This window comes from Egretta garzetta, unplaced genomic scaffold (assembly GCF_000687185.1).
Source record: "Egretta garzetta isolate BGI_Z169 unplaced genomic scaffold, ASM68718v1 scaffold415, whole genome shotgun sequence".
Lineage (NCBI taxonomy): Eukaryota > Metazoa > Chordata > Aves > Pelecaniformes > Ardeidae > Egretta > Egretta garzetta.
The window spans coordinates 1804855-1815626 of NW_009259686.1; the positions used below are offsets into that span (position 1 = coordinate 1804855).

At 43.7% G+C, this 10772-nt stretch overlaps 1 protein-coding gene across 3 annotated transcripts in view; it reads right to left on the reverse strand.

The window, feature by feature from the left end:
- Positions 1-10521, reverse strand: part of GCLC (glutamate-cysteine ligase catalytic subunit) — a 32544-nt gene extending 22023 nt beyond the window's left edge. Inside the window, exons 1-2 of one of the 3 annotated variants that reach the window (XM_035894168.1) lie at positions 10506-10521; positions 9848-10188 (exon numbers count right to left, since the gene is read on the reverse strand). Coding sequence is in view for 1 of the 3 variants with exons in the window: in XM_035894167.1 (XP_035750060.1) it covers positions 179-199 (21 nt within the window). In the remaining 2 variants the exon portion in view is untranslated. Of the gene's footprint in view, positions 1-178; positions 259-9847; positions 10230-10505 lie in introns of those variants that run through there. The other 2 variants (XM_009638777.2, XM_035894167.1) reach the window with 2 other exon arrangements.
- Between the last annotated feature and the right edge of the window lie 251 nt (positions 10522-10772).

A 10772-nucleotide genomic window follows, 5' to 3' on the forward strand; every position in this document is an offset into this window, starting at 1 on the left:
TTAGAGTTCACTTTTCTCTCTAATTTTAACTAGTCTCCCTAGCAAGCACCAAAATACATGTCGGGTCAAATAGCTGATGCAGATGACTGACAAGCAGCTTTGCCTGTTAGGAAAGCACACCCTGCCATGATAAGAAAGGTGGCCACCGCGAACCCGCGTGCCCAGCTGGTGCTCTCACCCTGCAGCAAACCCTACACATCTCTATCCTTCGGTCGGCACATGCTGCGAGGTTGCTGAGGACAAGAGGTGGCCTCCCAGCTTCTCCCTGCAGACAGACACGTGTGGCACTGCTTCAGTGGATCAACTTCTCCGTCCAGCCCAGGTCTGCCTGGCTTGCAGAAGTGCTATGGCACCTCATCAGGAGAAAGAACAGCTGGGCCAGCAAGGCTGCAAAGTGAAACCTGTACACACACATACACACAGAGTAAGCCTAAAAAACTTGTTCAAAGTTAAATGCATTAAAAAAGCAGGTAAGTTCTCAGTTAAAGCAAATAATCTGAGTATAACAGATAACCCATGAGCCAACACAAAGAAAAACTATTCTTTACAGGCTTCCTTCCTCTCAACTACTGCCTTGCAACATACTACATCTACACAGTACTTCCATGCCAGCTCCACTCCACCGCCGTATCTTCTAGGGAAGGGATGTGCACCGTTAACTTGCCAGCAGGACAGCACCCAGAGTGGCATTACTTCACTAGCCGCAATTATTTCTCACAGTCAGATACCAAGGAAACTTCAGGCTTTTGAAAATTCTTCCACGTCGCCTCCATAAATACAGTCACAAGCAAGACCCTGAAGCCCCTCAGCTGGGGAGATACCAAACCACTCCCCATGCATTAAGCCAACAATTGTGCTGGACTTGCCCGGTGGCAAAATGAAAAATGATCATTCTCTGGAAATGGGTATTTGCAATTGTGTTTGAATGCCTGAGTTATTTGACCATAATCATACATACTATTTCTGCATAAAGCATAATACTTAAAAATTAAGAAATATCAGACAAGCGACCCTTTAGTAGCAATTCTAAGGAACAAGGAGAAGCAAAGTTGACACGTCCCGCAATAGTATCACCCTCCAAAAACTTGCCTTCGCAGTGGTCTGCTGCCCAGTATTGAAACTCCTTGCACACTCAATTTAACACCATCATGCTACTAAGTACACTGGGGACAAAATCTAACAGCTGAGAGTAAAGCCTCTGCTCCAAAGTTAATGTTAAAATCCTTCTAACATCCAAAGTATTTGCCATAATATATTTTTGCATATGAAACACGGGTAAACATCCAGTCTAGACTTTGGTAAGCTTGGAAGTAAGGTGCTGAGAAGATTATATGATAGAGGAAAATAGTTTACGAAGAATGATCTGAAGATGGAGGAAAGTAATGCAGGTCTGTATGCTCTCTGTGAAAAACAGTTCCCTGCATCCACCTTTTACCACACTCCTGATCAACCCAGCTGGGGTGGATGCCCCATCACTGGAAGCATTCAAGGTCACGTTGGATGGGGCTTTGAGCAACTTGATCTAGTGGAAGGTGACCTTGCCCACAGCAGGGGGGTTGGACTAGATCATCTTCAAAGGTCCCTTCCAACCCAAACCATTCCATGATTTTAAAAAACCACCTGATCACAGGCAACCCACAGACCACCACTGTTCCTCAAGGGCAGTCTTTTTGATGGTTTCTTTCTCCTTCCACTGGATAACTATTGCCATGTGTATTTGGGGCAACTGTTAGTGGTCTCCTCATACCTACCTTCCCTCGGACGTGGAGCTTTAAGAGAAATTGGAAGTTTTTCCTCCACTTCCACTCAATGAGGTCTCATGGCTTTTGTTTACTGTTACCAAAAGCCACTACAACACTTAATATAAATATTTTCATGCAGCATGCCTCATATATTTATGTACACAGTAGAAAAATAAAATTGAGGTTAAATGTTCTTCTCAAGAGCATCAGAGAAACAAAACCCATTTCACTAGTTATTAAGCTCCATTACAGGAAAAAAAAAAAAAGTAGTTCCCACACACAACTATTGGTCAGTTAATGCATCATTAAAATACCATGTATCATTAAAATGATAGTCTACAGGAGAACAAAGTTTTAATAAACTGACTGTTCATTAAAGAACCTCTGCCACAGGTTTTCAGTATTAAGATGGAAAACACAGGCTTTTTCCACAGGTATGCATAGCTCTGATGGATACAGAGCAAGATACACAAGAATTTTTTTTAATGCAGTTATTTTCTCAGTGCTGTGATAAAACATGGAGCCACAGTAATAACCAGCTGGTAATGTACCTTTAATGAAAGTTTTACTGGCCCACAAAGGTGAGTCTGAGCCCTGAGGGAGCAAATTTCACAGGAAAACAAAGTCTGGGAGTGCCACAGAGGCTGGTTACCCCATTTCCAGACAGCAAGCCCCCAAACCGTGCACTGGCACGAGGCAGAGCACTTCCACACTCATGAGACTACTAAGGTGTTCTGTGCCACAGAAATAATTTAAAAAAAAAATAAAAATCATAGAATGATAGAATGCTTTGGGTTGGAAGCAACCTTTAGAAGTCATCTAGCCCAACCCCCCTGCAGTGAGTGGGGACCATCTTTAACTCAGTCAGGTTGCTCAGAGCCCCCTCCAGCCTGGCCTTGAATGTTTCCAGGGATCTGTCACAAACAGCAAAACCAAGATAAAAATTTGTTTCCCAAACTGCTTAATTTTGATCAAGCAGATTGGAAGTAGCCAATCCAACAAAGCACCCTCTCCAGCTCTATGGGAAACCAACTGACAGAAACCCTGCCCCACAAACAAAACACACCAACAATAAGCAAAAAAATGTTGAACACTTATGCCATATTAAAGACAACCATAGCTAAAGAAAATGAAGAGGATGCAGGGGGTCTCACCTCAGCCAACACAGCCAGCCTGAACTAAGTGCTCCTGCCTGTTTCCCCTCCCACTCGCCAACATCAGGGCTGCAGATTTTCTTCTGCATGTGATACGACGCGACTGGAGGATGTCCTGTGCTGCGCATACCACAAACCAGGAACCTGGGTTATTGAAAACTAAGATCTAGAGGTTATAACCATTTGCATGCTTCTAAAGAACAAGATGGGGCGCATTAGAGAACAAAGCTTCTCTTCTTTGACTGCTGTACTATGTAACATCTGAGGTTAATACTATTAAAAAATAGAAAAAAGGCTAGGATAATGTTAATTTTAGATTTCTGCAGCAAAGGAAGTCTTAAGACACTCACTGATAAATTTTCAGATTTATATCAGAAAAGAGCAAGTTTCTTTGGCACAGCTATATTTCCTATTCCACACAGGCTAGGTGTTTTTATGGACTAGTAAAAGACCATTCATTCAACTGCGAAACAAGATGCTGTAAGCTTCTAAGTTGCGTCTTCCATCAGAAAGCAAGAAAAAAAAAACCACACCCAAACAAGCAACATCAACAACAGAATCTTTGCCATACTCATCCTTCCAACTCACCGTTTCTCATACTGTTAACTAAAATAAGGCGTCTGCACGGCAAGAAGAGGAAGTCCTGTGGCAAAAGAGGAATTACAAAAAAACCCAATCCCATGACAAGACCATCGCAATTCACTTGACCTCCACAGAAAGACGTTCACTGTGAACAGAGTATTTATCAGAAATACAAAAACAGCAGTTAATTTAAGCTTCTCTTATTAAGATCTAGGACTGGGAAGGAGTAAATCAATACATACCATGGGGGCTGGTCACTATTTATGACAAAGCAACCTGATTGAGTTAAAGAAGTCCCTGCTCACTGCAGGGGGGTTGGACTAGATGACCTCTAAAGGTCCCTTCCAACCCAAAACATTCTATGATTCTATGAAATTGCAGCTCGTTTAGGAAAAAACACAACAAACCAACAACCCCCCCCAACTGGTTTCATGAATTGCAAAATTAGCTTTTGAAAAAACATGCCACTATAAACTACAGCGAGTCCTGCAGTGTCACATGCACAACGCATCCAGCAGCAAAGCTCACAGGCAGGTCAGTGGTGCTGCACTAAACCTATGCATCTCATCATCTGGCCACGGAAGAACTGAGCAAAATAATCAGTCATCAGGGAGGGTAACACATCACGCACGCTTTGAGAGCTAGAAGGTTTAGGTGTAATTCAGTTTAGGCTTTCCTTGACATGAGGATTAAAGCCAGGCAGGAAAAAGTAGTTTCATGACTGTCAGCCAAAGCATCCAGAGAAGGAATAAACACAGAGACCCTTCAAGGGCACCTATCTTGCTCAAGCCAAGATGTAAGGAGTTATATTTGCATGCATTAGTGTACTCATTTTAGAAGTTGCATATATACACTCAAGGCTGTCAAGCATCATCATACCTTCAGACCCTGCCCCAGAAATGCCACTATGATAAACAGCAGGTGCAGCTACAAAACATATTAAGGAAGCACTAAATCTATTTGTAAACAGGTAATGCCACTGTCCCTTTATTTAGCCAAATAAAGCTCAGAGAGAAAGGATGGACAAGCAGCCACGTGACAGATAACCAAATCATCCCCGAGTGCTGCTTCCCCCCACGCGGCAAGCAGGCGAGTACATCGATTAAGACAGCCCCCATTCAGATGCATCCACACATGCCGCATTTGGCAGGGGGCCATCATGAGGAATTTCTGCATGAAAGAAATTCAAAAACACATTCTGTTCAGGGAATTTTGCTGGGGGAGGGGGAGACTAAAAGTGATTGTCTTAACATGACAAGAGCTCAAATGTAAAACACAATTTTGTAAGACTTTGGGCTACGTTACCTTTATTATAAGCATGAGATTCCCAGGAAAACCTTTAAAACAAAGCAATTTCTGCACACCCGTATATTGCAGCAATTTGTACAAAGTGAGAATGTGAGATCATCATAATATTGATGATGAGTCTGTATAATGACTTAGCTAAATTTTTTTTGAAGAATATCTACTATTGACAGCCAGGAAAATACAACAGCTCTTTTATGTGATTCTGTTTCATTTGTAACATCCACAGTAAAAAGCTAGTTGTTAGAAAATTTCAGATGAACATTAAAGAAACCCCAGGAGTCACTTGACATTTATCTAAGGGGTTTGGATAGAGGGACATACATCTTGCAGCACATGGAGTTTAAAGAAACCATAATGAACTGCCTATTCTTGCCATCCATATAAGTAAGCACCCATCTTGGCTTCAAAGCTATCATGTGGCATCTTGTTCCACAGGACATCTAGGCTTTGTAAAGTATCTTAAAAGGACATCTGCTGCTTTTCTGTTCCATTAGGTTAGCCAAATGTCTTGTAAAATGACGAAAGAACACCACCTTTCCTGTACACCGAGATGCTCTCTGAACCTACTGATTCTTTTATCAGTCACAGTCCTTTCTTACCTCTATTTAGACATTTCTGTGCACACACGTGTGCGTCTCACCAGGACTCACCATTGTCTTTTAATGAAGAGATGACCAAAACTTCGTCCATGTATTTTAGGGATAGTAGCTGTACTTATTTTATGCAGTTGGCGAGCTAGCTTCACTGTTGTTAAAAAATGCCTTAGACTTTGTTCCTGGTTTTAAATGGGTGACAAACAGGAGTCTCAAACTATATGCGTCTGAACCCAAATCCATTTCCTTAAGACGCAGCAATTATTTTACCAGTCTGAAGTTCTGCAGACTGTAATGCAATGTCACTGATCATCATTTACACATTGCTACTGCCCCGAAAAAACCCAAAACTATACAGGCTGTAAACTGCAGCAAGACATGAATGCAATAGCTAGGTCCCTGGGAAGAATCATTCAGAAGAGAAAGCAACTCTTTTCACAGCCCAGCCTTTCATTTGGAAATAGGAGAAAGCTTTAGAGAGAGTCATGCATCTTCTAATCAGAATCAACACCTTTGGGACATTCTGGTAAGAAACCTCTGTCCTCTCTTCTTGCAGCATCTGAGAAGGACTGCTTTGTTTCTTGCATGAGGAAGCACTCGGCAGCAAATGTTCATTTTAGTTCTCAACTTATTTACAAGGTATAATTAAAAAACTAATGGGTAAGGAGGGGAGTGAATCAAAAGTACAGAAGACAGACCAAAAGAAGGTTAAAAAAACCTTGAGAGATAATACGCAGAAAAAAACCCCAACAACAGAATTAAGTTAGGAAGACTTCAACTTGCAAGCAGTGCAGTGGCACATTTTTCACATTGCCTCATACAATTAATTTTCAAACCTCTTTTAAAGGTTTCCAAATTTCACTTCAAGTTTCCATGAAGAAAACAACTTTCCAAAAGCTGAAGATGCTTATTGTGTGCTATGTCCCAAGACTCAGAGGAACAAGACTCACACAACAGAAGGGTCATTATGTCCAATTTCACTAAGCAAGGCTGGGCAAGTGAGATTGCCATTTCATTCACATATTCTTTCAAATGAAACAGTCATGTTTTGCCCATGCTTGCTTTCCACACCCCTCCTGAGTGGATCTCCCTCCAGCATGCCTTTCTCGACATTTTAATGTGCTGAAGCAGCTCCTCCTTACTCTATTGTTTCTTTGTCCACATCAATTTTCCTTTTCCAATTCTTCTTGCTTATTTCTCTTCTTCCCAGTCCAGATAGCTGTTCAGCCTGGAGAACAACCAGCCTGTCCCATTTAGCAGCAAAACAGACCACAAAAGACAAGTATTACATGCTGTATATGAATACATACATATATGTAATTATGTGCGAAGTGTCCTGATTTGTACACTCGTGTGCACGCTCAGCACAAAGCAATGGTGGTGAGTCTAGCCAAGGGCCAGCCATTCCACTTGTCTGATCCGAGTGCCCGCTTAAGCTGCAAAGTGAAATTTAAGCAACATCCGTCAGCTAGAGGAATGCAATCAGCCGACAAGAGGCACTGAACAGCACAGGAGACTGGTAATGCGCTGGCACAGAAGAGAGCTTTTGTGGACAAAAGCTGGGAAGCAGCAGAATAAGCTTTGCCTTACTCTCCAAAACGCTTTAAACTCTTTTGGTACCACTAACATCTGCCAAGCTGTGCAAACTAATTGTTTCACGCAGTACTTACTAACTCTGCTGGAGTTTTAAAACACAGTACTGAAAAGTTGCAGGTTTTTGCATCTGCTGCACAAAAAAAAAAAAATAAAAAAAAATAAACTTAATGACCACTGCTCTGCAAACCCAAAGATAAGCATACACTGTCAGATGGGAGAGGAAGATGAGAACACAAGGAGAGTGTCAGGCCATACTGGTTAGCATGACAGGGTCTCATCAGCAGATCTGATCGTTGCCCAGCTTTTGTGGGCATTAAGGCAAAGATGATAAGGAGGGGTCTGATCAGAGATAATGAGATAGTTCAGTGTTTTCTATTTTCCACAGTCAGGAGAAGCCAAGCATAAACAGGGAGGCCAGCTGCCAGTTTTAAATGAGGCAGAAGGATGATTAAGAGGCAAATGACTTTTACCTGCAAATAAAGGTTCAGAGGCTTTTAAGAAAGATTTTTTTTTTTAAGCAAGTCTAATTGTCTGTTACACTCACATTTGTAGGCCGTTTTTTTTTTTACCATTGCAGAGACTTCATGGCTATGAAAACAGAGTAAAAAAAAAAAGAACTGCACCCAAAAGAGACAACAGCTGTTTGGTAAACACCTTGGTTCTACTAACCCTGCAAGCAAGAAGGTCGCTGGCTTTTCAAGAGGTAGCAGAACCAATGTTTTGACCTTTTCAGCTTTTTACTCAGGGCAGGATGGGAGCACTAGGGACCGCTATCCTGCAATGCAAGTTGTGATGCTGCCTCGCTTCCTTCAAAACAAATGCCACCATCCTGCTCTGTTAGCACTTTGCCTCAACACTTTTGTCTGGCACCCAAGAAACAGAAAGCATATGACTATTCCCCACGGTTTCATCCCCTGGGACCACAGGGAATGGAGTCCCTAGGATGTTACAAGCACCCCAAAGGACCACCACAGCTCTGTAACGAGCCTTACAACACTCACTATGAAGTGGAGCCCCATTAAAAACAGATCCAAAGCAAAGGCTGGTTCTATATGCACAGGCAAACATAGGATTTCTTTTTCAGAATGCCATCAGCTAGACAGGGACAATCTTTAAAGTATTCAACACGTCTGCCCTGAAAGACAAACTCAGTATGTGCTAAGAAAGTAGTGGGGGTTTTTTTCCTCATAAGCATTCCTTAAAAATGAAGTAAAAAAAAAAATCTTCCGCCAAACAGTCTCAGAAACATCTCTCGAACACAAAAGTAATTTTGTTTATTCTGATTTCATCTCTATCATTATGTGAGGACTGTTATCTTCATTCTTGATTTCTATCTTCAAGAGGTTTTTAAAACAATGAAACACCCTCAGGCTATGACTTTATACATGAAGGTCAAAGTGCACAAAACGCTTTTATTTTTTTTATGAAAATTGTCCAATTAGTTGACTCATTGAAGCTGTATGTAAATGCAGAACCACTTTCTAATAATTAGATGTTTGAGAGGAAAAACTGCAAACAAACTTACTGCTTTCTCTGCCAGTTTATGTACAGCACAGCTAAAATAAGTTACGGAGATAGGTATGTCTTTGTTTCCGCACAACAAGAACAGACTGGCAACAAGTATCTGGTACATTAACACAGTCCTAAATGTTGTGTTATGTAAAAAAAAAAAAAAAGCAAGCATAATACAGTAGAATAAAGGTAAGTTGCCACACCTGAGTTTATTACCATTTGCTAAAATCAGAGATGAATGATGAACCAGGTTACCTGACCTTCTCTGGATGTTCATGGGCATTTCAAGTACGGCTCTTACCTCCTTATCAGAATCACGGCTAATATCATACTGCTCGTAAAATTCTGTCTCTTGCCACACTGGTCACAACAGAAGAAAAGAATTGTGAATTTCCTTGAACATAACCCACTGCCATTTACCAAGCATAAACACTTTCTTCAGTACAGTCCCCACGCCAAAGGGAAGAGCGAAGCTCCCGGGGTGCAGTCTCACCGTACAGCTAAGCTTACCAAGCGACTAGCTGTGGGTGCTGGAGGAGACGGGTTTTGCTCCCCCCTTTCCTCCATATGCTCCTGCTCCTTCCCTCACATTAAGCAGAGCTTGTTGGATCTCTCAGTGAAACAGCAGAAGCTCTGCTGAGAAAAAAAAAACACACCCTAGAAAACTGAATGGGAGAAGAGTTTTCTGTTGGGTTAACTTCTTGAAGTTACAGTAACAACGCAAGGAAGGCAGAAGAAACAGGAGCCTGGAACAAGGGGAGGGAAACTGAACCAGCTGGCTAGTGGATCAACCTTGGCTATCTTGTGAAATCTCACCCTGAGAAAGCAAGGACAACTAAAACGTAACACCCACTGAAGAATGAGTACCCCTTCTTAACGATTAACGAGAAAATCCTCGAGCAATACAGAGACTCTGCTCTGTCTATATTCCTGAACTTAAGACCGCTTGTGAGGCTCTTCTGTCAGCATAACTTCAGTCATACAAGACATGCAGGAATGGAGTGATGTCAGACAGGGATAGATACAAGAATACTTAAATTTCCCGAGTCCACACCACTCTGGCTGCAAAACCCTGCAGTGTAGACTAGACATGCTGGCAGCATCATTCCCTTCACTGGACAGACTGTAGTAGCCAAGCCCCCACTCCTCTTGAAAGCAGCTCCTGCGCTCTGACGCTCGCCTTGCTCAGTTATCTGAAGCGTGACAGCAATTCCTTAAAAGAACAGACTTTAAGAGACAAGGTCTTTCGAGGCGCACAAGGGGGACAGCATTTTCCTCTGGCAAAGAGAGTTTTTCACACAGCTGTGTTCACACAGCTACTGTTACCACCTGGGTAAAGTTTTCTTACAGATGCCTTTACCGTTCAGAAGGGAAACAGAGCATGAGATGGAGATGCACTGGCCAGGCCCCCACATTGCTCTCTTCCTATTCTGCTCTTCCAACTTCCCTGCAGTCACATCACCGACACCTCCAATTGACAAATGCTGGACCATCAAGGATGGCTTCTAGCACAGCACAGGCGAAGCTGCTCCCTGCCTCCAGGGAAAGGCCAGGACCCTCGGGAAATCCTACTGACAAATACAGGAGGGAGACTCTGCTCCTCACAGAGCGCTGCCGGGCTGGAAAACAATTCAGTGCAGGTTTGCACGGCAACACGCGTAAGACCTGGGGATGAAGTTACGGTCCTCGGGCACAAAGCACCTGTAACAAAACTCCAGTCACGACCCGAGCGATCATCCTCACCCTTGTTCGGAAGGCAGGCTGACTCCTGCCAGGTACCTGGAAGACCACGGGGTAAAGCAAGGCCTGGCAGGTCCCTTTCCACAGGGGCAAGCCAGGACCACGGAGGGACCTGGTGACAGGGCTCCCACTGCTGAGCCCACCCACCCGCCTCCAGTCCTCCCTCCCTTGCTCGCTCCCCTCCCCAAAACCAGATTCTGATGCTGCGCTGGCACCACCCTGGAGCTCAGAAGCATGCAGGCTTTAGCCAGACCTCGCTCCGGAGGAAATAAACTCACGGGAACGAGCAAGTGCTGCCAGGCATCGCCGCTCCCGGGAACACACCTCCCGAGGGGCTGCTCAGGCCGATTTACAGCTGCCTGACGGAAGCACAGAAAAGTTGTTTCAGCGCCCGAGAAATCGTAAGGTAGCACCGGGGCAACCGTGCTGCGCAACGGAGGCGGCGAGTCAGAGAGCGCGGGGCGGGGAGGAGGAACAAAGCCCCGCCGGGCAGCCTGAACTTTCCCCTCCCGCCGAGCAACCGCGGCCGAGCGGCCGGACCCGCT